Genomic DNA, 27428 nt, shown 5'->3' with positions numbered 1-27428 from the left:
CAACCGAACTTATACTTTTTTAAAAGGCCCGTTCCAACACAAACCAATTCTACTCAGCTAGAACCCTTTTGACGTCCCCAGATAGAACCCGTCCGTTTTACCATGTTTATGTCAGCATATACTCACTGCTCAAACTTCAAACTGGTAGGTGTCAAAGAAAAGGCGAAACAATAAGAAAGGAAGTTAACGGCTTAAAAAACTAAAGAAGGTTTACATATTCCATTTCCATAGATATATATACAACTAAGAATATGCCATTAAGAGAGTTGGACACATTCAACATCAGACACTTTCTAAGACTTAAGACCAACAAACAAACAGATATCATGACCCTGATAGACCAAAACTTTAGGACTATTTACGGTCTTGCCACTCCCTAATCTTCATCTTCATCCATGCATACAAAGGCATATCATTTAGTAGTAGAGAGATCCTGTATGATCATAGAAACAAGAATACTTTTTGGCTTTAAATTTTAACAAAGTAAACAGCTTTTTATCAGAACCATATGTCATGTAAAAGTCTTACCTTGCCACCAGTTTCCCCTAGAAGCACTGCTCCCATTTGGATCATTATCACCTCCATCTTTCTTGGACTAACATAATAATATACGTACAAAAATATTGTTAGTTCTAACGCTTTCAGCGCTGAAATATAACAATACGTAACAAAAAGGTGGAAATGCTCACTGTATGTGGAGGGCGAGTGGTTTCTGTATTTGGGGCATAATCTTCTTGGCCACCATAATAGATGGATGAACTGAGATAGCTTGGTTCTGCTGTTTCATTTTGGTAGACTGGACCCGCGCTTCTTTGTGTCTTGTAATCTATTGCCAAAACATGATGTAAATAGTAACTAAGCTCGCATTGGTTTACCTTATTGGGTTAAAATTTTATTAAAAAGTGTTATCAACCTGGTGTAGAAGGTTTGCCACTTCCATATGGACCACCAGACTCCTTGTTTTTGGATGATCCTGGGTTGTTAGAGTGTGATGGATGTCTTCCAAGACCCTGAAAACAAACAAATTCTAATGTGTAAGATTCTGTGATTCGATTAACAGTGAATGAAAATAGTAGTAATCTGTGATTTTGGATTAATCCATAAAAAGGATCCAGAAAGAGGAGAAGGATACCGTGGAGGAGGGACCGAAAACAGTGCTGAAAAGGCCCGTCGAGGAGGCCGAGGATGCATCCTTGGGGCCAAACAGATTCTCCGTAAATGAAGAAGATGAAGAAGAACATTGTAAGGCCTCCTAATCCAAGATCTCACTCAGCTAAAGCAACCAACAGGTGTGCGGAATCCACCTGATGATCAACCACTGTAGATGAAAACAAGAATGCAAGGATTTGAGAGAGAAATCAAGAATACACAGAGTATTCTTGATGAAGATGAATGACGTCACTCACACAAAGCGCCGCCAGACAAAACACAATGATTAGGGCACAGAAATTCACACAGAAATCGTTACGTTGTCTATTCCATATTAAAGTATATATACAAGGTGAAACCCGGACTTTCAAGACTAACTAGAAAGCCCGGACAAAACAAATAGCACAAAGCAAGCTCAGAGCTTTTGCCACAAAACTCAGACAAAAGCTAATCTATACAAAACTCTGACTAACCAAAAACCCTTGCAAACCTTGGACAAGTTGTCCCTAGGAACTTCTTGGGACAAATTGTCCCTAGGAACTTCTTGGGACTAAGTTTCCATAAAACTCTGACCAAGAGCTCTCCCTAGGAACTTCTTGGGACTAACTATTGGCATTTGTACAATAAAGACCCTAAACATTGAAGACTTGCACTTATCACCAAAAGTGCATTAACAAACTCCCCCTTGATCAGTGCATGGTCTTCATTGGTCTTTAGATCTTCATCCTTTCATTGGTAACATGGGAGTCATGCACTTATCACCTAGGTGCATTAACAAACTCCCCCTTGATCAGTGCATGGTCTTCATTGGACTTGAGATCTTCATCCTTTCTTCGAGAACTGCTTCCTGCCCAGACCTTGTTCTTCACACAGAAACTGAACCATCTTGATGAACTGGTCAGCTAGAACACGATCTTCTTCATTGTATTTTAGAGGCAGGCGTCGAAGCCTTTTCAGATGTGTTTCCCTTAAGTTGGCAAGCCAAATCAGATCCAACACTTTAGCAATCTCAACCGTCACTTTCTTTTCAGAAATCACTGCTTCCCCAGTCTTGAGATGCACGATCCAAACGCACACAGCTTCTCCAAATCTTCCATCTTGAGATGAACGATCCAGACCTGAAACACTTAACCCAGAATTAAGAAACTTGACCCTGGAGACATCGGCCCAAACCTGAATCCCAAAAATAAATTCTAATACCCCAGAATAAACAATTGAAATATTAAACAACTAATATTTAATAACTTGTTTAAACAATTTTCACAACCCTAGAGTATTCTTAATAATATAACTCGCACATAGAAACAAGAAAGCAAAATCTTTTTGTGATTTTTCAATTTTTGACTGAAAGGAAATAAAACCTAGAACGTATTTACACTAAATATTTTTTTGTGAAGTCGGAGCAAAGGAATCATATCGGTTTTACTGTCAGTACCCAACACAAGAACTATAGCATTTAGCTTTAATCTTTTAATATGATGTTGACAGTTCAAGACGTTCAACGGTATTGTGGTCCACTTAAGTTTTAGCGCGCTTTCGAACACTGTTTTCGAGATATGGAATTAAGTGTATTAAGCTGACAGTAACTATGTTTACCCACCTCAGAATATACTCCCGTATCAAGGTATGCGCGAGAGATCATCTTACTGGTGAATATACCCTTTATCATCTGTTTTTGACGTATAAGCTAATGTGAGATACTCACTTATTTGGGATTGAAAACAAGTCCTTTGTGATAGAATCACTTATTGAGGAGGAACTTGAATTTCAGATGCAAAGGGCACAGGAGCAAGTCCTTTGTGATAGAATCACTTATTGAGGAGGAACTTGACTCCCGCATAATTTTGTGGGACATGTGATTGTTTATCACTTATTTGGGTCGAATGCATCATGTATTGAAGATATTTACACGTATGTATGGTATCATGGAAGATCTAGACTTGCGTCCCCGTTGTTTTCCGGTAAAAGAAACAACCATGATACCCAGATGATAAATAGCATAAAGACCACATATCTCAGAACCTCGGCAATCTATCAAACGAAATTACGGTACCAAGACCATATATCCGAGAGATGCGCCACACGAGTTACGCAGTTCATTATGTTTATATACCAAAGACAGGTTCTTATTTACGCGTAAAACCTACCGAAGCAACGTATAATGAAGCTGTCACATTTAACAGTTACCTTTATATATGTATATAGCCATAGTCCTGCACCAGATACGACTAACCGATGTACTATCATTTCCCTTATATCTCAACACGACTTCATTTTAGATTTTTCAAATGTTTTTGTATTTTTCTGAAAATTTATCCTACAACTAAGTAAAATATTTTTGGAGTTTTTTTTTTTTTTTTTTTTTTTTTTCAATTTTTCAAAAGCGGTAAGAACTGTACAGAAAAGATAAAATAAAGTTTCTATGCGAGTTATGAAAGTATTTTACTCTGGGTTGATCATGCCTATCATTCGGACCAGATTTTCAAATCTAGCCCGATCGAATGTTTTCGTAAACAGGTCGGCAAGATTATCCAAGGTGTCTACCCTAACCACTTCTATTAAACCCTTCTCAGCACAGTCGCGAATAAAATGATGCCTAACATCTATGTGCTTAGTGCGTGAGTGATTTACCGGATTGTTTGTTATGGAAATGGCAGAGTTATTATCAACAAGGATAGGAGTTCGAGTAAAATTCAAACCGTAGTCCCTCATTTGCTGCTGAATCCACAAAACCTGAGCACAACAGCTTGAAGCAGCAATGTACTCGGCCTCGCACGTGGATAAAGAAACGGCAACTTGCTTTTTGCATTGCCAAGAGACAAGACGATTTCCAAGAAGTTGTGCGCCGCCAGAGGTTGACTTTCTGTTCATCCGGCACCCTCCGAAATCTGCATCAGCATACGCCATCAAATCCAGACCACCTTCAGCTGGATACCACAATCCAAGCTTAGGCGTCCCTTTCAGATATCTGAAAATACGCTTGACAGCTTTCAAGTGCGACTCCTTCGGAGTTGATTGGTACCTAGCACACAAACAAACGGAGAACATAATATCTGGTCGTGAGGCAGTAAGATACATCAATGAACCTATCATTGCTCGATATAGAGTCGGATCCACTTCAGGATCTTTCTCATCATCGGGTGAAAGCTTGAGATTTGTCGGTAGAGGCGTGTCATAGGGTAAGCTATCTTCCAATCCAAATCTTTTGAGAATCTCGTGGACATACTTTGTCTGATGCACGTACGTCCCGGTTTTTTCTTGACTCACTTGAAGACCTAGAAAGAATGATAACTCGCCCATCGCGCTCATTTCAAACTTTGACTTCATCACCTTCTCAAACTCACGACACAACTCTTCATTTGAAGAACCAAAGATTATGTCATCAACGTAAATTTGCACGATCAGAAAATCTCCCCCTTTCTTCAAAATGAACAATGTGGAGTCGATTGCACCACGCGAGAACCCATGCTCCAAAAGATGCTTTGACAACGTCTCGTACCAAGCTCGAGGGGCCTGATGGAGCCCGTAGAGAGCCTTGTCCAACAAATAGACCTTGTCGTCTAATCCTGGAGCTGCGAACCCCGGCGGTTGGGACACATACACAGTTTCATGCAATTTCCCGTAAAGGAATGCGCTTTTCACATCCAACTGATAGACTTTGATACGCATGTGTGCAGCAAAGGCTAGAAACAAGCGAATAGCTTCCAGTCTTGCCACCGGTGCATAAACTTCTGTATAATCAATCCCTTCCTCCTGATTGAAGCCTTGAACAACCAACCGTGCTTTGTTTCGGACAACGACACCCTTATCGTCCTTCTTGCACTTGAAAACCCATTTCGTGTTGATTGCATGTTGGCCTTTAGGAAGATCGACCAAATTCCACACCTTTAACTTGTCGAACTGAGCTAACTCTTCTTGCATCGCCTCACACCAAGAATTATCCTTCAGAGCCATTTGATAGTTCTTCGGCTCTATCTGAGAGATAAAACATTCGTGCAGGCTAAGATTGTAGATTTCTTCTTTCTTGATAGCAGAAAACAGACATTGCATCTCTGAAATGCTTCTTCGCGTTTGCACTCCCGCAGTTGGATTCCCAATAATATTATCAACAGGATGATGAATATTTGTTCTTGGAACTGGGATTGCAGGAGCTTGAAGATTGTTTCCCAAATTTGATTGAATCTCCCCCTCAGCATGTGCATTACTACTAGAAGCTCCACCATTACCAGAAGACGCATCAACATTTGGATATGCTGAAAAGTCAACGTATAGATCTCCACTTGTAGTTTGAGCAGCTGCATTGGGGATCTGCTCAGCAACAACGTCATTTACGGTCGAAGAATCAGCGACCGGAACACTCGAAGACACATTAGTAGGAATACTTGCTCTCCAGCTCGCATCCACTTCATCTTTGTTCACAAGATGTGTGTATACAACCTCCGAATCTTCTTCTGAAACATCAGGAAGATCAAACGAATCAAATAATTTATCATAATCATAACCGCTTTTGGGACCGAATTCGGACGGTGGAGGATCGAAACTCAAAGGAGTTATATCAAACACGATCTCCACTGTTCGTTTCTTGATGTTATAAACGCGTTTGTTTGGAGTTCCATTGGCATAACCCAAAAAGAACCCAATTTCACCAACTTCCCCCATTTTCGGAGTATCTTTGGTGCGTTTGATAACACACTTAATCCCAAAAGGTTGAAAACCAGATAGGTTTGGTTTCCTGTTTTCAAGTAATTCATAACAAGTTTTATCTTCTCTTTTGACAGTAAGCACATGATTTAACACATAACATGCAGTGTTCACCGCCTCGGCCCAGAAGAAAATTGGTAATTTTGATTCAGAAAGCATAGTGCGGGCCGCCTCAATTAGGGTACGATTCTTCCGTTCTGCAACTCCGTTCTGTTGAGGAACATATGGAGCGCTGAACTGATGAATTATTCCCATTTCACGACATAACTCATCCATATACTGATTTTTAAACTCAGTGCCGTTGTCACTTCAGATTTTCTTAACAGGAAGTGAATAATTTTTCTCAAGTTGTTTGAATAAGTCTCTTAAAATACCAGCAGTTTGATCCTTAGTTTTTAAGAAAAATACCCATGAGTAACGTGAGAAATCGTCAGTGACAACTAAGCAATAAGACATCCCACCAATGCTAGCAACATGGATCGGGCCGAAAAGATCCATGTGAAGCAACTCAAGTGGTTTTTGGATTGAGTTAACTGTTTTCGGTTTATGAGGCTTTCGTTTGATTTTTCCTTTTTCACATGATTCACATTTGTTGTGCATATTAAAACTACGTAAAGGAACCCCCAACACCAAGTTGTTTTTCACTAAGTGGTTCATTTTTCGCAGATGCACGTGGCCCATTCTCCTATGGCAGAGATACGATTGATCTTCAGTCGCCTTTGAAAGTAGACAAGTCACTGGAGCAGATGAGTTAACCAACGGGCGCATGTCCATGACATATGTGTTATTCACCCTTGGAGCCCTCATAACGATCCAATCTTCAGGAACAACAAATCCCGAACGCAAAACGAAGCAAGCTTTATCAGTGAACAGCATCGTGTACTTGTTATCACAGATTTGAGAAACCGACATCAAGTTATGCTTCAGTTCTTCAACATAGTTCACTTTATGCAGCGTGATTTTTCCATTTGACACAGAGCCTTCACCGGTGATGTAACCACCCTTTTCACCGGCAAAATTCACATAACCACCACGAAATTGTTTAAAATTGTTCAATAATTCTTTATTTCCTGTCATGTGTCTGGAACAGCCACTATCGATATACCAAATATAGATAGCCCTCTTCAGCTGCTCCTACACTCCCCAACAAAAAATTTAGTTAGAGTGTGGGACCCAAGCCATGATGGTCTTGGGTCGTCCTGATTCGTCAACATAAGAAAACTCTTTGAAATAGCCATCATCGCCTCTGTGTCCACCATTTCCATTTCGGAAATTGTTGGAAAAAGTCCCCGCAAATCGTGGATTATACGGAGTTGACGATCTGTTGGTATAACCAGAGTTTCCATACCCTCGGCTTCCATAGTTTTGGTAATTGTAATTTTGATTCCTCGGTGACTCAAAATTCCTACCAAATCTAGGAGCATCTTCGTGTCTTGAGAATGATCGTGGATGATTATTCGAATGCGGTCTTTAATTTGGAAATCGGGGGGGGGGGTGACGCATTTCGATCATTCACGAATTTGTTCTGTGCATGAGGTCTAGCATAGTTGTTGTTCGAACCTCCAGAACGTTTGTCATTCTCAACTCCTTGAAAGGTGACATGATTTTGTCGTCTGTGAGGGGTTTTCTCACGAGTATCATGTCTTTGAGGCACATTTTCTGATCTGTCCCCACGGTTAATAACAACGGGTTTCTCCTCTTGATCCTGATTTTGTTGTGATTTAACATTTGGTTTAACATCAGGTTTTACTTCTAGTTTAATCACTTTGTTTTTCTCAACCTTTTGATTTTTACCATTTTTCTTCTCAACATTAACTGATTCATTTTGTGGCTTGTCAACAAAAGGTTTCTTTTGATCAGGATCAACAAGTGATTTACCCCTGTCATCTGGACAGTCTGCTGCTAAGTGTCCTTTCCCACAACACTTGTAGCATTTGCGAATTTTCGCAGCGTTCTTCGGACGTTCCTCATGATCGGTCGAAGATGAAGAGGCGTTGGTGGAATTTTTCAAAATTTGGTTCACAAACTGAGAGTTGGAACCTGTTTCGATTTTTACTTCTTCTTTGACAAAATCCTCCCCTTTAACAAACTCAGTTTTAGGGATATTTTTCAAAGTCCTTTTAGTTTTCCCACGTGACTTAGGTTTTGACTTCTCATTTTGAACTTGATTGAAAATTTCTAAAATCTTGTTGCTTATCAAATTTTCAATATTTTCAAGGTTCACCTCATTTTTCTTTGAAATTCCACTCTTCTTCGACTGATCTGAGTCAGTGACTTCATCTGGTTCAGATTCTGACTCACTTTGTGGTTCAACTGTCAGAGGGGTCGTTGGCACAAAGTTTGCCAATTCAGGATCGATGCTTGGCATTGATGTATAATTATGGTTTACCGGTGGAGGCACCTTGTTATAACCAATGCCAAACATTCCTTCCTCAGATTCTTTGAGACGTTGGCTGTTAATACAGAAGTTCATCACTTCGGATGAATCCCTGAACTTTTCGATCTTTCGTTGCAAATCTAAAATCAGATTATCTTTTTCCAAAATGATTTTGTTCTTTTCCAAAACACAATTTTGACTTATTTCAAGTTCAGATTTTAATTCCTGATTTTTAAGATTTCCCTTAGCCACAAGTCTCTCAAATTCAGAGATATCATTTTTCAGCGCTTTTATCTTAATTCGGTGTTCTTTATCCGAATTAGACAAAACCGCAATGAGTTCTCTGGATTTTTCTAAATCTGTAATTAAGTTTGTGTTATGAAGTGCATATCTATCAATCTTAGTCACAAACTCAACACATCTAGCACATCGCTTATCTACAGAAGATGGTTTTACCTCAATGCCAACCATGAATGCACAAGCCTCGTTTTCTACGGAGTTTTCTTCCAACCTTTTAGCTTCTGCATCCGCAAATTGCTGCATTTCAGCTGTGGAGATGTTGAATTCAAAGCGTTCTCCATTTTCTCCATCTTCTGTCTTGCTAGACTTCTCAATGGTCTCTTCGATCGAAGGACTTTCATTCTCAGCAACATTTCCCGAATCTAACTCTTCCCCAAACACTTCAGCTACAACTGCAAGCTCCTCAATGCTTGTCTCTTCAACAACCTCTTCATACACTTCTTCGTTCACAATTTCAGCTATAAATGCCTGTGACACAATTGCTCCTGAGATGTCTTCCAAAGCACAACCCCAGTCATAAGGCTCAGTCACACTCTGTAGAGGTTGAGCCACCATTGCATTGTTTGTCGAAGGTGTAAGATTTTCAGACCCACTTGAACGAGCACTTGTGTTGGAGGCAGCATTTGATGCATTGTTTTGAGGTCTTGAATTGTTTCCTCGGGAGTTGTTGTCTCTGTCAGATCTTTCCATCTTCGGCTTTCGACAATCACGTGCGAAATGCCCGTAGATCCCGCAGTTGTAACACTTTACTTTTGACATGTCGACTCCCATTCGAGTCTTTGTCTGACCTCCTATGAACTTCTTACCCGTCTTTAGCAGAAACTTCTTCGCTCTACGGACTAACAGTGCCATATTGAGCTGTAGATCAAGTTCTTCCATCTCATCTTGATCTATCTGATCAAAGTCTTCATCGAGACTTGACGGTTCAACGAGTTTCCCAAGACAGAAGTTCTCGTAGGCAGTCATCATGAAGGACGCCAACAGACCCATATTTTCTTCAATCAACTTCAAACCGCTTGCATCTATCTTAGGAATGTTTACACTTGTTCCTTGAGATTTCTGAGCGCCACTAGAAGAGTACATCCCTTGATTTGAATTGGTTGTTCCACTTGAACTGACAGTGTTGCTTATGAAGGCGTGTTCACTTGCAGGACCTTCATTCTCCGAATACAAAGCCACACCGACACCACCATTACTACCCTTATCCGTTGGTTTCGAAGCCTTATATAACTGAGGATCTTGGATCTTCTCGAAATCAGATGCTTGATCTTCCATATTCCAAGCATAACCCCTCAGCTTCTGAACAACTTCTTCCAATGAAAGCTCTTCGTAGAGAACACCCTCTCTGATCAAAGCGGTGTACATATTCCATTCTCTGGAAAGACAATTCAGAAACTTCTCAACCTTCTCGAATTCAGTGTAGATATTCTCTTGACTTCTATCAAGTTCGCTCAGCAGATGATAAAATCGATTCACTGTGTCATCAAACGATTCATTCTTCAAAGCCTTGAACACAACGAATTGAGTCTTCAAACGTTCGAGACGTCGTTTCTTGTACATTTCGTTTCCTTCATATCGCTGGATCATACTATCCCATAATTCCTTTGAGCTATTTCTCTTACGGAACGTATGAAGTATAGATTGTGTCATTGCCATCGTTATCATTGACATTGCTTTCTCTTCACAGTCATAAAACTTCTTCTGGTCGTCAGTAAGCGCCAAGTACGTATCAATCGTCAACGTACGTACTGGAGTAGCTCCACATCCTTTAACAATACACAACCAGATTTTGATATCTTTTGCTCGTACATATCTTTCGAAACGCTCCTTCCACTCAGGAAAATCAAGTTCGTTGATCAACAAAGGAGGTTTGTCGTTACTTCCTACCTCAGCATTGTGCTTGAGGTTTTGCACCATTGTAGTCAGATTGTTGTTTGCCATTTTAGAAAACAACAGAGAACTTCCAAGCAGTGAAGTGAGCTTTAGTCAGAGTGTTAACCCCGGATCACAGAAACCTGAAATAGAACACAGACAAAAGAACTCGGACACAACACTGTTAGAAATTTAAACTCAGACACAACAAGGACACTATAAAAACTTTGGACACACTAAGAACTTAAAAACTCTGACTCTAATATTAGAAACTCGGACACTAAGAATTTAAAACAAAATCGGACTCTAATATAACTCGGACACAAGAAATAAAGCAACAAACCTGGACTCAATATGTAATCTAAAAAGAACTCAGACTAAAGAAAATTTTAAAGTAACTCGGACTAAACCCGAAGAACTCGGACTAAATGTATCAAATATCTCGGACTTTAATATATATCAAATAAACTCGGACTCACTTTAACCTTAAACTCGGACTAAGATCTAAATAGCTCGGACTTTAATATATATCAAATAAAAACTCGGACTCACTTTAACCTTAAACTCGGACTAAAGACTTTACTCGGACTCAAATGAATTCAAAAGAACTAAAACTCGGACTTAACAATTAAAAACTCGGACTCAAAAAGCAATAAAGGAAACTCGGACTCAGGAGCTCTTAAGAAATTCGGACACTGAGTATATAATACTCAGACCGAACAAATCTTAAAAGAACTCGGACAACCAAAGCCTAAATAACCTCGGACTTCACTAATTTACCTAAACAAGAAAAAATTCGGACAAGACTATAGAGAAACTCAGACTCTAATAACTCTAAAAGGAAAACTCAGACTAGGAGAAAACTCAGACCGAATAATTTGAAACTCAGACAGTCTCAAAAACTCAGAAGGAACCAATCTTCGGAGTATCTCCCCAATGTGACTACACACTGGTTCAATAATACCCCGGAGACACAAACACAAAGTGTAAACCACTGACCAAGCTTCCAAAGATCAAAACTCAGAATCTTTATCTCCTTCAAAGCTCTGTATGAACAAGAACAAAAACCCCTGTAAAACCCAGATGAAGAAAACACTAAAAAACTCACTAAACTACTCAAAATCCATCATCAAATCACTAGATATGAATGAAGAATCATGAATAGAACACAAAAACTCACTAAAATCTTACTAAACCCTATCAAAGTATGAACTATTCTCACCAAAACCTTCAAACTAAGAACACCTACAGTAGTATGAGCACACTGCTCTGATACCACTTGTAAGGCCTCCTAATCCAAGATCTCACTCAGCTAAAGCAACCAACAGGTGTGCGGAATCCACCTGATGATCAACCACTGTAGATGAAAACAAGAATGCAAGGATTTGAGAGAGAAATCAAGAATACACAGAGTATTCTTGATGAAGATGAATGACGTCACTCACACAAAGCGCCGCCAGACAAAACACAATGATTAGGGCACAGAAATTCACACAGAAATCGTTACGTTGTCTATTCCATATTAAAGTATATATACAAGGTGAAACCCGGACTTTCAAGACTAACTAGAAAGCCCGGACAAAACAAATAGCACAAAGCAAGCTCAGAGCTTTTGCCACAAAACTCAGACAAAAGCTAATCTATACAAAACTCTGACTAACCAAAAACCCTTGCAAACCTTGGACAAGTTGTCCCTAGGAACTTCTTGGGACAAATTGTCCCTAGGAACTTCTTGGGACTAAGTTTCCATAAAACTCTGACCAAGAGCTCTCCCTAGGAACTTCTTGGGACTAACTATTGGCATTTGTACAATAAAGACCCTAAACATTGAAGACTTGCACTTATCACCAAAAGTGCATTAACAAACTCCCCCTTGATCAGTGCATGGTCTTCATTGGTCTTTAGATCTTCATCCTTTCATTGGTAACATGGGAGTCATGCACTTATCACCTAGGTGCATTAACAAACATCCGGATTGATGCTTTTTGTGATCCATTATCTGTTGACAATTGGTTCGTTTTTACGAAATCTAAAACAATCTTGATTGATTGATGTAGGAAAAAGAAATGAGTTTGTTGGATGTATCAACTGAAAGGGGGAATGGTAGTTATTTATAGGCGCAAAAAATGCTATTGAAGTCGACACTTAACAATAGAACATTGTATCTTTTGGCACGTGTAGGTGGTTGGGTCAGGTGGGTCCCACAACAGAAAACCTGAAAGATAAAAAGGTAGTTTATCTTGTCCAACTTGGGTTGATTCGGATGATGCATTGTAGCCACCAGATAAACAGTTGAGTGTTGACCCCCACCATCTTTATCTTCCAAGTCTGTATCCTTTAAAAGTTTCAAACATTCATTAGATGCTGACGAGTTAACTATCGGACACGCCTACTTAACTGGCAGATTGACTAATCTAAAACTCAATCGATACCCGCTTTTTAAGCCTATCTTGAATCATATGTAACAGGAATGAAGATTTGGTTTATAATCTTTGGATTGGGTATTAGATTCTTCTTGGGTCATGTTGACACCGGTCTAATCTTTGTTTTGAGAAATTATTTGGACACAGAATATAGTCTTGTGGTCAAGGATAGTTATTATTGTTACTAGTAAAACACCTAAAACTCTAGATAGTTATAAGTTCTTAGAATATGCCTTTGTCAATGACCATTGTTCATTATATCAAATGTGTGGATTAGAAATATGAGGTCTAATCTTATTTTATAATACAAGTTACTGTCATGTTATATCATCCACTCATTTATTTTTAACTTTTTTCCATGAAATATATCAAATTTTATTAGAAGATTTTCATTTCTCATAACATGCACTCTATATGTATTAATCAGAAGTATAAAATAGCACATTATTGGTACAAACGCTAAGAATTTTTTTTTCTCTAAAATGAATGAATCAAACTACAATAACTTTGATACGTCTACAACCAGGGCTGGCCAGGGCCAAGGGTGGGACCAAAGTCCCAATCTCAAGGTAGCCCAATTAAATATGGCTCTCAGTATCCACACATCCCCCATTTTTATTTACACATCCGTAACCTTACAGGAAGCGTATTGGGCTATATGGTTCCTCTGAGACCAAGCGTATTGATCTATACGCTTCCTATTGGACAACTTTTCAGATACTTTTCAGTCACTTTTCAATGTTTTTCAGCCAATGATTAGGGACCAGAGGAAGTGTATTGCCCTATAAGACCCTAGAAGAATTTTCCTTTTCACGCATCACATGTTGCTCTTACCAAACTTTATTTTTTTTTTTTAATTTGAGTTAGTTTTTTTGTTATAAAATAATGATGGTTTTTTGTTAAAATTTTTTGTAAAAAACATAGTTAAATTAAGCAATCCAAACAAACTAAACATATACATCCATTATAACTTACCAAAACAAACATATCCTAATTAAACAGAAAATTAAATCGTTCATACATCAAAACATTAAAACTAAATTGTTCGTACAATATTACATCATATAAAAACATCACAAACCACTATCTACATCAATCCTCGTCAGACTCCTCGTCAGACTCCTCGTTAGACTCCGCGAGCTCCTACTCCGTAAATATCGGGCCACGCCTAATAGAGGGCGACGGGTTGTGTCGCATACAGGACGTGCCCAAAGCCTATAAAAAATTTAAACAAAATAATCATTACATAATATTAAAATTGTTCATAAAAATTGAAATAAAAACAAAATAACATACATGCATGGAAGTGCCGAACAAAGGAAAGAGCGGCATCGTCTGGCGAGACTGAGGAAAACGCGACATTCAAAGGTCGGGCTGAGAATAGGACGGGCCTGAAGCCTATAAGAATTTAAACAAATTATCCATTACATTTCATAACATTAAATTGATCATAGATAATGAAATAAAAATTAAGATAACACACCTGCATGGACGGAATAGGCTGAGTAAAGGATGACATGGACGGGTCGGGCTGCTGCGTATAGAACGGGCCCTGGCCCTGATAAACTCGTGGTGATGGACGGGGTGGAACCGACATACCCATATGCTTATACATTTCACCCATGCCAGTCATCATCCACCCCATGTCATCATGCAACTGGTCCATCTGGCGACCGTGAGATGTTAGAAGCCGCATCTGCTCATCCTGGTTACGCAAAATCCTATCGAGAAAACGGTTGGTTGACCGAGGCAACCTAACTGCACGATAAGCTCTATGTGGATGCTGATGACCCCCTTGTTCATGCCGAGGCGGGACCTCAACATCATCATGCCCGCCCTCCTGCTCAGCCATCTGAGGTATCTGAACCTCCTCAGCCTCCAAAAGCGGGTGATGTACCAACGGCTGCCATGCCCAAGCTTGACGATTCGCCCCGACAACCCTATAACCAACATTAGGAATGTTTACCGCCACTTTCATCCCTGTCATCGACCTCATGTCCATAAATTTGCAGGGAGCCGGTGCCGGATACTTAACATCGGCCCAACCAGAGTACCGACCAACACTCTTATTAGAAATATTAAACTGAATTATATTTTACTTATGTAACTGAATTATTACTTTTTAGTATTATATGTGTGTATTATGTAAATAATCGAAGAGGTGTGTGTCCTATGTGACACCGGTTCAAACGGCAGTTATTGGCGCCAATAATAACAGCCGGAATCAACCACCATCTTCATGTATGTATATAAACACATTACCGATATTATAACCGGTACCAAGATATTATTTCTTAATATCCACTTTCGTATTCTTACTATTATTCATTCAAGAGTGTGTGTGTTCTTCATTGATATTTGGATTCAACATGAAATCCAAATACGTTTGTGATGAATCAAGTTCCGTCTATGAAGATGATGTTCATGATAAACTTCCGCTGCCAACAAGTGGTATCAGAGCCACACCAGATTATAAAGGAGAAAGGATCTATGAGTCTGCATCGGTGTTTCCATGTAAGCACTGTTCTGATGAACAAAGAGAAAGAACGATGGGTAAAATCATTCACAAACGGTGCTATTAGTGCAATCAACCAGGGCACCAAATTGCCTACTGCAAAGAAAAGGAGAACGATGAAGCATATCTGTTAATCCGTCAAGCCACTGAAACTGGAATACAAAAACAAGATGATGCGGTGGTTCGAAGTTCAGAATACATCGTCACTGGCACCGATGGTGGGTTGTGGTCGGAAATCTGGTATGTCAACACAAGTTTTAAACATCATTATTCTGGTAATCTCGATTCCTTCAAACGAATCAGAAACATGACATGTTTGGTGTTGAGACAAACACCGGCGAAAACCATTTTTACTTTATAAGAGGCATAGGGGCAGTAGATGTTACATCTGGTAGTGAAAAATTTCGAATCCAAGGTGTTTACTATACACCGGAATTGGATAGAAATGTATTAAGTCTTGATCAACTGATATTTCAAGGCTACACAGTGAAATTTAATGGTGAAAGATGTAAGATTTTTCCAACATTCAATACTCCTCTTATGAATAAAAGAAACAATTCAACCGGATTAACCCGTGAAGAAGAGATAGGTTCGAATGAAAAGCAATCAATAATAACCGAAAGAGAAACAGAACATGAAAACTTCAAATCCGATTACTTAAACGAATATTTTGAAAGGTTAAATCTCACTTCCAATGAACCCGATTGGAACGTGATGATTTTGCAATGTATGAAATTCAAAGAATTTCAAGATTGCAAAACACTATTAGACATGCTGGATGATGGAGAGTATGTAATGAAGTACAAGTATGAAATACAAAAGAAATTCGAGGAGATGATTATCTGGTTCTTACATGATAAGATGGGGATTCACTCAAGGCCAGTTCCGGTCTATATGAGTAATAATAAAAGGGTTAATCTGTTAGAACTATAGATGATAGTCAAGAGAGAAAGAGAGAAGGGGGTCACAGAACAGTAACATCAAACAATCTGTGGGCAATGGTCTCAAAGGATATGGGGCATAATTATGAAGATGGAGAGTATATGAGGATAGTTTATGCCATGTACCTGGATGTTATTATTTATTACTACAAGTTCAAGTCGGTTCAAGACAATGTTAGAGATGAGCAGACTCAAGGAGCAGCAAGGACCGAAGATACGACTGCAGATGGAGGAAGAAGAACGACAAGTACCGGATGCATACCAGAAGATGACCGAGAACATTACGCCTTGTTCGCTGGAAATGATTGGATAGGAATGAGGAAAACACAGAAGCGTCGAATATTTGATTTCCGGCAAGCTGAAAAGGCAGTGAATGAAGCCAACCGAAGTGTCTTAATGAACTCTCGTGGATATAATCCAGTTTAAGGGGGAGTATTAGAAATATTAAACTGAATTATATTTTACTTATGTAACTGAATTATTACTTTTTAGTATTATGTGTGTGTATTATGTAAATAACCGAAGAGGTGTGTGTCCGATGTGACACCGGTTCAAACGGCAGTAATTGGCGCCAATAATAACCGCCGGAATCAACCACCATCTTCCTGTATGTATATAAACACATTACCAGTATTATAACCGGTACCAAGATATTATTTCTTAATATCCACTTTCGTATTCTTAACTATTATTCATTCAAGAGTGTGTGTGTTCTTCATTGATATTTGGATTCAACATGAAATCCAAATACGTTTGTGATGAATCAAGTTCCGTCTATGAAGATGATGTTCATGATAAACTTCCGCTGCCAACAACTCTCGGCTATCCGGCTGATAAATGATCCTCCATATATACTGCCACGACGCTGCTTTCTCCACGACCCAGCTCCGATTCGAAACAAACGATCCCACAGGCTATCCTGCCCGATAACCTACCACACAGTGTCCGCTACCCCACATGTCTCTAACGAATCCCAATGTATCCCCCTCATGCACCCCACTTTCATCTCCCTAAGTTTATTAAACCGCTTAGCTTCGTACGTTGGCAGGGTACACCATATATGAATATTGTGAACAATCGTCACCGGCCCATGGATCAAAAAGTTCCGCAATATGCATCTCATCGTCCAACGCCATATCTGCAAAATTATAAAAAAAAAACGTGTTAAAACCCAAAATTAACTATATCGGGTTCGGGTTTGACACGAAGCAAATCAAAACAAAAATTATATTCGGTAAGTCAAAATAAAGACTACTACATGCAATTCTGACTTGAATCTAATTTTTAGTGCATAAATTAATTAACTATGGAATGTGTAAATACAACATAATATTTAATGAATAATTTGCAATTAATTGATATGCTAATAATTTCCGAGGAGGCTTTCCTTAGTTCCAAGAAAGAAAACTAGCGGTTTTTCTTTTTCTTTCATTACAACCTTCTTCTTCTCTACCTTCTTCCCTGTTACACACTCATAACCCTAAAATCGTTTTCACGATCTTGCCACAATTCCATTAGTTTTTTTTTTCATTGCAGACAAGATAAAGAGTTTCTTGGTTTACAACAAAGTTCAAGGGGTGGTTCATAGAGCAGAAACCAAAACTCACTTAAAATCAAAATTATTCAGCCACATGAACATCTACAAAACGATTGTAGGTTTATAAACGAGTGCAAATAAATACATCCAGAATGTCAAACCTGATCCGTTTCAAAAGAGACATCCGGGTTAAGTTCTTCGTTATCGTTGGCAACTTCCTCCTCGTCATCATTTCAGCTTTCGTTATCATCTTCCTCTAAACCCTTATCATCTTCCTCGATATGTTTAACACGTTCCCCGTACTCGTACTCTTACTCGTATTCGTTCTCGTGTTTTACATCCGCATACGAATAGTAAGACGGGTATTGGTATTGCGGATAGCTTTCAGGTTCATCTGCGTACTCTTGGTTCAAATCGGGCACCTGAAACCCGTCATTACAACGAACCACGGATGCAACCTCTTCCTCTCCTCGTTCAACAACGTGTTCGATTTTACTTTCGGAGACGTATGATTCGTTCGGATATGACTCGTTTGAATAATCACCAAAAATATAATGAGGCCCCAAGACGACATCATGATACGAATGGTTTGATCGGATTGTTTAGTTTGTGAATTTTCGTCATAATACATTCATCCCCAAAGCTTGCATATTGCCCAATACACTTCGTATGGAATTAATTCGTCCACCAACCAAAACCCTATGGGAAGCGTATTGCCCTATACGCTTCCTATTGGCTCCCTATGGAAATCGTATTGCTTTATACGCTTCATATTCGAGTCACTTTACAGCTTTTCAGTCCTGAACTACCTACAGCATGTCAGAGCATATTTGTTCATCGTATCAATATGAAGCGTATTGCCCTATACGCTTCCTATTGATTTAATTGGTCCACCAACCAAAACCCTATGAGAAGTGTATTGCTGAATACAGTTCCTGGTAACTGTAAAGGAATCGTATTGGCCAATACGCCTCCTGTTGAACTCAGTTTTCAAAAGTTGTCAGTACTTTTCAGGTCTGAACTCTATGCACTTCCTGCATGGCAGAGAGCAGTAGGTTTCAGCAAGCGAATAGGAAGCGTATTGGCCTATACGGTTCCTATTGGTTTAGCATTTATTGCTTTTAAACCTATAGGAAGCGTATTGTGCTATACACTTCGTATTGAGGGATGTACACTAATTTTTGGGGGGTGTCTAGATACCATGACCCTTAAATATACACAGGGTCAACATCAAGAGAAAACTCCTTAAGTTTGTTCGTGGTCAATTACGTTCATTTATTCTTGGTCAATTATGTTCATTTGTGTTCGTTTATATTTGTTCATTTATGTTAATTTGTGTTGTTTTATGTTTGTTAAATTAAGTTCATTTACGTTCGTGAACCGTTCGTTTACGAAATTAACAAACACGAACACGCCCATTTTCTTAATGAATGAACATGAACGAAAATAATTGTTTGATTATATGTTCATGATCCAGTTCGGTCAAAATAAATGAGCGGACACGCATATGCCTTTGTTCGTGTTCGTTTGGTTGGTTTACAAGCCTACCTATATCTATGCTGACATATTGTATGTTTTGCTTTGCAGCTTATACATTGCCTTGAAAACTTGAAGGCTATTAGTTTCGATGGAAGTTGTACCAGTGAGTTTGAAGTGTATCTTCTGCTCATGTGTTTAGTTAATAAATTACTGGTAGTTCAATTGTGTCTTGAATAACCTCCATGTTGTATGGTGTCTTTTGTTCATGGGCCAAGATAATGTTCTTTGTCTTGTGTTGACTTTTATTTGGTCAATACTTGCTATGCAACTTAAAAAAGAAATGCACTTTGATATTTGGATTAGACATGTTTTTCTTACTTTAAGATGATGGAATCTGGTTCTTAATAGCAATTATTTGCTGAAGAAAGTTGGCTGATTTTTGTTAAAGAAGATATGCTGGTTCTTCTTACGGAACATATGCGCCAGTGTTGCATATTCCATCTGACATGGTTGGATTTGATTGAATACAGAGTAAGAAAATAGACCGACCCAGAACTCGGACCCTCACTGATGGGAGAAAGTTTACTCCCTACTTCCATCTGATATTTCATCTCATAAAATGTTTCAACCATCGGATTTAGTTTTGACCAAGGTCAAAAGTTTTGTATGAGATATAATAATGGAACTTGGAAGATGTTAGTAAAATTCTCTCCTGTCCAGAGACTACTTCTTAAGGAACCTGTTTCTTTCGTTCATATTTAGTGGAAGTTAAGGAACTTTGGACAATACATGAAGATCTAACAATAACCGGTCTCAGAATGTTTAGGCTATTATTGTAACATTCCAAGCCGCTTAAGGCGGACGCATCAGTTATATAGAGAGAAATCAAACGTCATTCGACAAAATACTCAACCATTATGGTTGATGTCTTTCCCGATAGCCCTGATGTAAAGGAAAGGAAAGTATGACCAAGGTAACAACAATTGTGGTGGTAGTGATTCAAAAATCAGAAAGCCAGATCATACCATGCAGAAAAAAAACAGTGAGATAACTGTTGGAAACCCGATTTCACTTCAGCGGAAGCATCGTTTTGATTTGGATTCACAGACATATTGTTTTGATAACGTGCAGTTGATTAACAAGGACAGGAACAAAAGATATGATGGACAATTTCGGTTGATAATGAAACTGTCTTGATACCGGATCTTACTGCCGGAAATTACATATATATATATGTGAGATTTGGCGGTTGTTTATGGCGGGAATAACTGCCATAAACCGTTTGAACATCCAACCCGCTTATCTCTATGTTCATAAGTCATAATACATATCGAAATAATAAGTTGCATAATAAACATTAACATAATTAAGTTTATATCTCTAACACAACCCCCTAAACTTGATTATGCTTGGAGGCATATGCTTGAACACTCCGATTCGCTTCATCCACGGCTTTCCTTGCTTCATTGAAATCTGTTGATGCAGATTTTGTGTCCGATGCTTGTCGAATAGATTAGTTATTATTTTACGCTGAATTTGTAATAGTTAGTGAAACGGTCTATCGAACGTGTATAGACCCGCTCGTTTGAAGTGGTCAAACGAGAGGGTTATTCGGTTGACCGTGTGTGTTTGCAAGACAAAGTATGGTTGTTTAATGTTGGTGTCGAAGGATAAGGCATCGAAGGATTGTGTATCCTTCGATGAGCTCGAAAGATATCCATCGAAGGTTGAAGATGGACCTCGAAGGATATGGCATCCTTCGAGGTATGTGTGTATCTTTCGAAAGCTGGATGGCCGACAGATGATCTATCGACCAGTCAGCTTGATCCTTCGACTGTGCAACCTGTGTTTGGTATAAATACCAACACCTTGTCTTGTAAAACACAAGAGTGAGAACACAAGTGTGTGCAAGAGAGTGATAGGAGGTTTGAGTCCTCACCGGGAGAAATCACCACTTGATTTCTCCCTGGATGTATACTTCTTTGGTATTAGTTCGGTTTCCATGTAATCGGGCCGACTTGTAATGTTTACTACCGGATTAATACAAAGTTTGTTTGTTTATCCTCTCTTATCTCTTCCATCTTTGAACATAATCATGAAAATCATGGAATCGATCCCGAAACCGGGACCTACAATTGGTATCAGAGCCATGGTGCCCGATTTAGTAAAACTAACCGTTTACTAAGTCACATGTGCTCTAGATCTGTGATTTTTGTGGGTTTTTGTTCAAGATGTAAAAATGGTGAAAATGAGAAAAACTCAGATCTGGACCCGAATATTCAGATCTGTGATAAAACAAGTGTTGGGTTTTATGTTTTTCTCCTAAATCTTCAAGTTTCCTTCATCAAAAATCGTTTACGAAGTGTTTTCATAAATCTGCAGATTTGAACAGTTGCTGTGTTCTTGTTGTTCATATCATCTTCATATTTCGAAAGATTTCAAATGATCAGACAGGAAATTCGAAGGATCATCTATCCTTTCGAAAGGTCACTCTTGAAAATTTTGAAAGATCACTTTTGCCCCTCAAAAACTTTGAAAGATCATTTAAATTTTCGATAGATTATTTGATTGTTTCGAAGGGTCAACCAACTGTTCAAAGGTCACTTTTATCACCATTACTTCTCAACTATTACGAAGGGTCACATCAATCACCTTTACTCCTCAACAACATCGAAAGGTCAAGCAGTTCATCGAAGGGTGAGATCATTGTGTGTTCGAAAGATCAACAATTCAACTTCGATAGATCATTTGTTTCTTCTCGAAGGGTCACCTTGATAAACTTCGAAAGATCAGATATTCTCTTTGATAGATCATCTTTCTCAAACATTTTCGAAGGATAAAGTTCTTCGAAGGATCAGAACTCTCTGTGGATCATCAAACGAAATCGAAAGATCAGAATCGAAAGATCATTCTTTGTTTGTTTGTTTCGAAAGATCATCATGTTGTTATCGAAGAGAGAGAGAAAGAACGGCTGCTGCTACTGTTGTTGATTAATTAAAAAAAAAATTAATCAAACCTAAATGATAACTTCGAAGGATGTTCACATGGTTTAGCGGCAGTTTTTGTCTTGTTTCGGATTGATGAGGTTTTATGGGACTTGGGATTGATGGGATAATTAATGCTCACATGGGTTTTTGATTTGAGTTGGTGAATGCTTGTTGTCTTTTCGAGGAAAGAGAAGATAATAAAGACAAAATGAAAATGATGATGTCGGCTGTTTGTTGTCATCAACAACTGAATGGCGGCTAGTGATGCTTTTGAAAGAAGGGTTGTTGACCTTTGAGGAAAGAGAAACTATGAATGCTTGTTGAATAAGACAAAGTGGAATAATCATGTCGGCTGAATGTTGAAAGTAGGGTTTTGACTTTTGAGTTGGGCCCATCTTTTAATAAGCAGCATATTCCAACAATTTCATTTGGTGCCAATCAGTTTCAATAATGGGCCGTGAATAGATGTTAGACAATCTTTATATGGGCTCTAGAAGTGAGAGGTATAGAGATAAGTTGGATTGGGCTGTGTTTGGTGTAGCATAAAATTTCTGGGCCATGCACATGGTGTCGATGTGGGCTTCTGGTGATTGAAAATGTTTGCCATATGTTTGCCATATGAGACTTATCTACGGCCGCACATAACGATGGGATGAAACACAGAGTCGGGCACTTGTTTCTCTTCGTGAGTTGTAAAGTGGGGTTGGGTGTTCGCGAAGATGATTTGAACCGCGCTTCTAAATGTCAACGTCAAAATTCGTATGAATTTGGGAGCGCGCGGGGTGATGCAGCATGATGAAAACAAGAGATGATGAAAACTTGATGTTTGAAAATTGTGGGGTAGTCACGGTTACCGATGCAATGACAAAAATGGTAACGCGACTATTATGGGCCAAAAACAACACGGTATGTTCGCTTCCGCTCGTCATTCAATGAAGATTGACGACAGTTCCGCTCAGTGGAGGGAATTGGTGAACATTTGACGACAGTTTCTTTGAAGTGGAAAGAATCTGTTAAGGTTTAGAGATTTTACCAAAGAAATGGGGGGATAAAAATTTTCAAATGTTGAATTTCTTCGGTAAATTTCTAAACGCAATCATAGGTATGCTTAAAGATCAAGACTTGATGCAGTTGTTATAGAATGGAACCCTTATCAAATGCCGGTTGGAGTATTGGAAGATCAGCGGAAGATCGGTCAATTGAGTCCTTTGAGGAAATTGCACAACACTCAACACGGATGCGCGTACTCTGAGGGGGAAGCTTTATACAATGAGCGTCAAGATACTACTTACCTGGATCATCAGTCAAGGGGGAATTTGTTTTCAGAGAGAAGATGATTACTTGACTGAAGATCGATGATTGCAGTTGCATTTTCAGCATTCGACAGCAACGGACAAGGGGGAATTTGTTGATGCAGATTTTGTGTCCGATGCTTGTCGAATAGATTAGTTATTATTTTACGCTGAATTTGTAATAGTTAGTGAAACGGTCTATCGAACGTGTATAGACCCGCTCGTTTGAAGTGGTCAAACGAGAGGGTTATTCGGTTGACCGTGTGTGTTTGCAAGACAAAGTATGGTTGTTTAATGTTGGTGTCGAAGGATAAGGCATCGAAGGATTGTGTATCCTTCGATGAGCTCGAAATATATCCATCGAAGGTTGAAGATGGACCTCGAAGGATATGGCATCCTTCGAGGTATGTGTGTATCTTTCGAAAGCTGGATGGCCGACAGATGATCTATCGACCAGTCAGCTTGATCCTTCGACTGTGCAACCTGTGTTTGGTATAAATACCAACACCTTGTCTTGTAAAACACAAGAGTGAGAACACAAGTGTGTGCAAGAGAGTGATAGGAGGTTTGAGTCCTCACCGGGAGAAATCACCACTTGATTTCTCCCTGGATGTATACTTCTTTGGTATTAGTTCGGTTTCCATGTAATCGGGCCGACTTGTAATGTTTACTACCGGATTAATACAAAGTTTGTTTGTTTATCCTCTCTTATCTCTTCCATCTTTGAACATAATCATGAAAATCACGGAATCGATCCCGAAACCGGGACCTACAAAATCAAAACGGCGACGCTTCTTATGCAGATTCCATGAACCTTCCCAGCTATTTCCGGCATAGAGAGCATAGTGCTCCGAAGCAGCATCCTCCGGTATTGGATCTGCACTCTTACTTCTTCCTTTATCCTTGCCTGCCTTTGAGGTTTCACCCTTTCTTCAGTAGATTTAAACTTATAATAGTAAATCAAGACATCCAAATACATGGCATATATGACTCTTATAAAGTCACCATCTTGATATTCAAAGCCTAAATCTTTTGCTATTGCCGGCCATAAGTTATCCACAGTCACACTTCGGTAGCCTCCATCCCTCTCAACCATCACATACAACCCGAGCAAGTCTATCTTTCTCCCATCAGTTAACAGAGGAGGAATTGATCTTGATGTTATGCCCATCTTTTCTTTTAAGAACCAACCCACCATCTCTTCAAACTTCAATTCGAGATCATATTTATATTTGAATATGAATTCCCGATCATCAATCATGTCGAGCAGCGCTTTACAATCAGTAAATTCATGAAATTCGAGTGCTCTAATGATCATACGAGTCCAGTCATTCTCTTTTTCATTTGAAACATTTAGTGTTTCAAAATATGAATTCAAGTAGTGTTCTTTGAATTCATCATCTACAGAACATAGAGATTGTAACTTTCGTTTTTCATACAATCCTAATTCTTCTTCCTTTGACAACCCACTCACATCACTTACAGTATTTGCAACCAGGGATGAGAACATGGGGTAAATCCTGCACATATCACCGGATTTCTTGACGGTAAACCCTTGAAGGGTTAATTGATCAAGACTTAGAACATTACGTTCAAGATCCGGTGAGTAGAATACGCTATGTATTCTCATCGTATCGTTCCCATTTTTTATTTCTACATTTCCTACCCCTCTAATGAACATAAAATTATTCATTCCAGTTCTTGTTTCTACACCCATCACATGTTTCACTCTCCTGAATACATTCAGATTACCACTAAAATGATGATCAAACGTTGGATTTACATACCAGACGTCGGACCATAATCCGCCTTCAGTGAGTGCCTGTAACGATCATCTCATTCTGGCAGTGTACATCTCCTTCTTGTCTTTTCGTTCCAGAATTTATCGCCTGCTTCAACAATTGTGTCACTTCATCGTTTTCTTTGACTTTGCAATTGTAAATTTGATGGCCAGGAGAATGACAATAGTAGCAGAGTTTTATGCGAGGGATTCGTCGGACTTTTTCATTTTGTTCATCAGTGCAGTGTTGGCACGGTAAAGTGGTTGAATTGGGTTTGATTTCTGCACGTTTATCAGACTTGGCTCTGATACCACTATGTTGGAAACCCGATTTCACTTCAGCGGAAGCATCGTTTTGATTTGGATTCACAGACATATTGTTTTGATAACGTGCAGTTGATTAACAAGGACAGGAACAAAAGATATGATGGACAATTTCGGTTGATAATGAAACTGTCTTGATACCGGATCTTACTGCCGGAAATTACATATATATATGTGAGATTTGGCGGTTGTTTATGGCGGGAATAACTGCCATAAACCGTTTGAACATCCAACCCGCTTATCTCTATGTTCATAAGTCATAATACATATCGAAATAATAAGTTGCATAATAAACATTAACATAATTAAGTTTATATCTCTAACAATAACATCTAAGCTTTTTGTTCTAAAATGACTTATTTTAACCCGAATTCATTTTGATCAGGATACGTTTTGACCCCAACAGAACTTATACTTTTTAAAAGGCCCGTTCCAACACAAACCAATTCTACTCAGCTAGAACCCTTTTTGATGTCCCCAGATAGAACCCGTCCGTTTTACCATGTTTATGTCAGCATATACTCACTGCTCAAACTTCAAACTGGTAGGTGTCAAAGAAAAGGCAAAACAATAAGAAAGGAAGTTAACGGCTTAAAAAAACTAAAGAAGGTTTACATATTCCATTTCCATAGATATATATACCACTAAGAATATGCCATTAAGAGAGTTGACCATACACATTCAACATCAGACACTTTCTAAGACATAAGACCAACAAACAAACAGATATCATGACCTTGATAGACCAAAACTTTAGGATTATTTACGGTCTTGCCACTCCCTAATCTTCATCTTCATCCATGATACAAAGGAATATCATTTAATAGTAAAGAGATCCTGTATGATAATAGGAACAAGATTACTATTTGGCTTTAAATTTTAACAAAGTAAGCAGCTTTTTATCAGAACCATATGTCATGTAAAAGTCTTACCTTGCCACCAGTTTCCCCTTGAAGCACTGCTCCCATTTGGATCATTATCACCTCCATCTTTCTTGGACTAATAAAATAAAATACGTACAAAAATATTGTTAGTTCTAACGCTTTTAGCGTTAACATGTAACAACATGTAACAAAAAGGTGGAAATACTCACTGTATGTGGAGGGCGTGTGGTTTCTGTATTTGGGGCATAATCTTCTTGGCCACCATAATAGATGGATGAACTGAGATAGCTTGGTTCTGCCGTTTCATTTTGGTAAACTGGACCCGCGCTTCTTTGTGTCTTGTAATCTATTGCCAAAACATGATGTAATTAGTAACTAAGCTCACATTGGTTTACATTCTTGGGTTAAAATCTTATAAAAAAGTGTTATCAACCTGGTGTAGAAGGTTTGCCACTTCCATATAGACCACCAGACTCCTTGTTTTTGGATGATCCTGTGTTGTTAGAGTGAGATGGATGTCTTCCAAGACCCTGAAAACAAACAAATTCTAATGCGTAAGATTCTGTGATTCGATTAACAGTGAATGAAAATAGTAGTAATCTGTGATTTTGGGTTAATCCATAAAAAAAATCCAGAAAGAGGGAGAAGGATACCGTGGAGGAGGGACCGAAAACAGTGCTGAAAAGGCCCGACGAGGAGGCCGAGGATGCATCCTTGGGGCCAAACAGATTCTCCGTAAATGAAGAAGACGAAGAAGAACCTCCGGATTGATGCTTTTTGTGATCCATTATCAGTTGACAATTGGTTCGTTTTTACGAAAATCTAAAACAATCTTGATTGATTGATGTAGGAAAAAGAAATGAGTTT

The 27428-nt window shown here is 38.8% G+C and overlaps 1 protein-coding gene across 3 annotated transcripts; it reads right to left on the bottom strand.

The window, feature by feature from the left end:
• Positions 1 to 194: 194 nt before the first annotated feature.
• On the bottom strand, positions 195 to 27428 carry LOC110868902. Of its 3 annotated transcripts, none has more exons than XM_022118165.2 (5): positions 27215 to 27428; positions 26995 to 27091; positions 26771 to 26907; positions 26610 to 26676; positions 195 to 433 (listed from the first exon to the last, which is right to left on the bottom strand). In XM_022118165.2, the coding sequence occupies exons 1-5, from the start codon at positions 27347 to 27349 to the stop codon at positions 417 to 419; spliced, it is 453 nt and encodes a 150-aa protein (XP_021973857.1). In that variant the 5' UTR covers positions 27350 to 27428; the 3' UTR covers positions 195 to 416. The 3 variants fall into 3 exon arrangements, with proteins under 3 accessions (XP_021973857.1, XP_021973858.1, XP_021973856.1); XM_022118166.2 differs by lacking the exons at positions 26610 to 26676; positions 26771 to 26907; positions 26995 to 27091; positions 27215 to 27428 and adding exons at positions 529 to 595; positions 690 to 826; positions 914 to 1010; positions 1133 to 1232; XM_022118164.2 differs by lacking the exon at positions 195 to 433 and adding an exon at positions 26244 to 26514.

This window comes from Helianthus annuus, chromosome 7, assembly GCF_002127325.2.
Source record: "Helianthus annuus cultivar XRQ/B chromosome 7, HanXRQr2.0-SUNRISE, whole genome shotgun sequence".
Taxonomy (NCBI): domain Eukaryota; kingdom Viridiplantae; phylum Streptophyta; class Magnoliopsida; order Asterales; family Asteraceae; genus Helianthus; species Helianthus annuus.
Note: the sequence above shows the minus strand (reverse complement) of the source record. Positions and strands in the feature narration are given on the sequence as shown.

What these genes read in the sequence shown, in the direction of transcription:
- LOC110868902 (XM_022118165.2), bottom strand. Translation starts at nt 27,349, where the DNA reads ATGGATCACAAAAAGCATCAATCCGGAGGTTCTTCTTCGTCTTCTTCA. An exon ending in TGGCAAACCTTCTACACCAG is followed by an intron (nt 26,908 to 26,994) that starts GTTGATAACACT and finishes TTTTGGCAATAG; the next exon opens with ATTACAAGACACAAAGAAGC. An exon ending in CCACACGCCCTCCACATACA is followed by an intron (nt 26,677 to 26,770) that starts GTGAGTATTTCC and finishes TTATTTTATTAG; the next exon opens with TCCAAGAAAGATGGAGGTGA.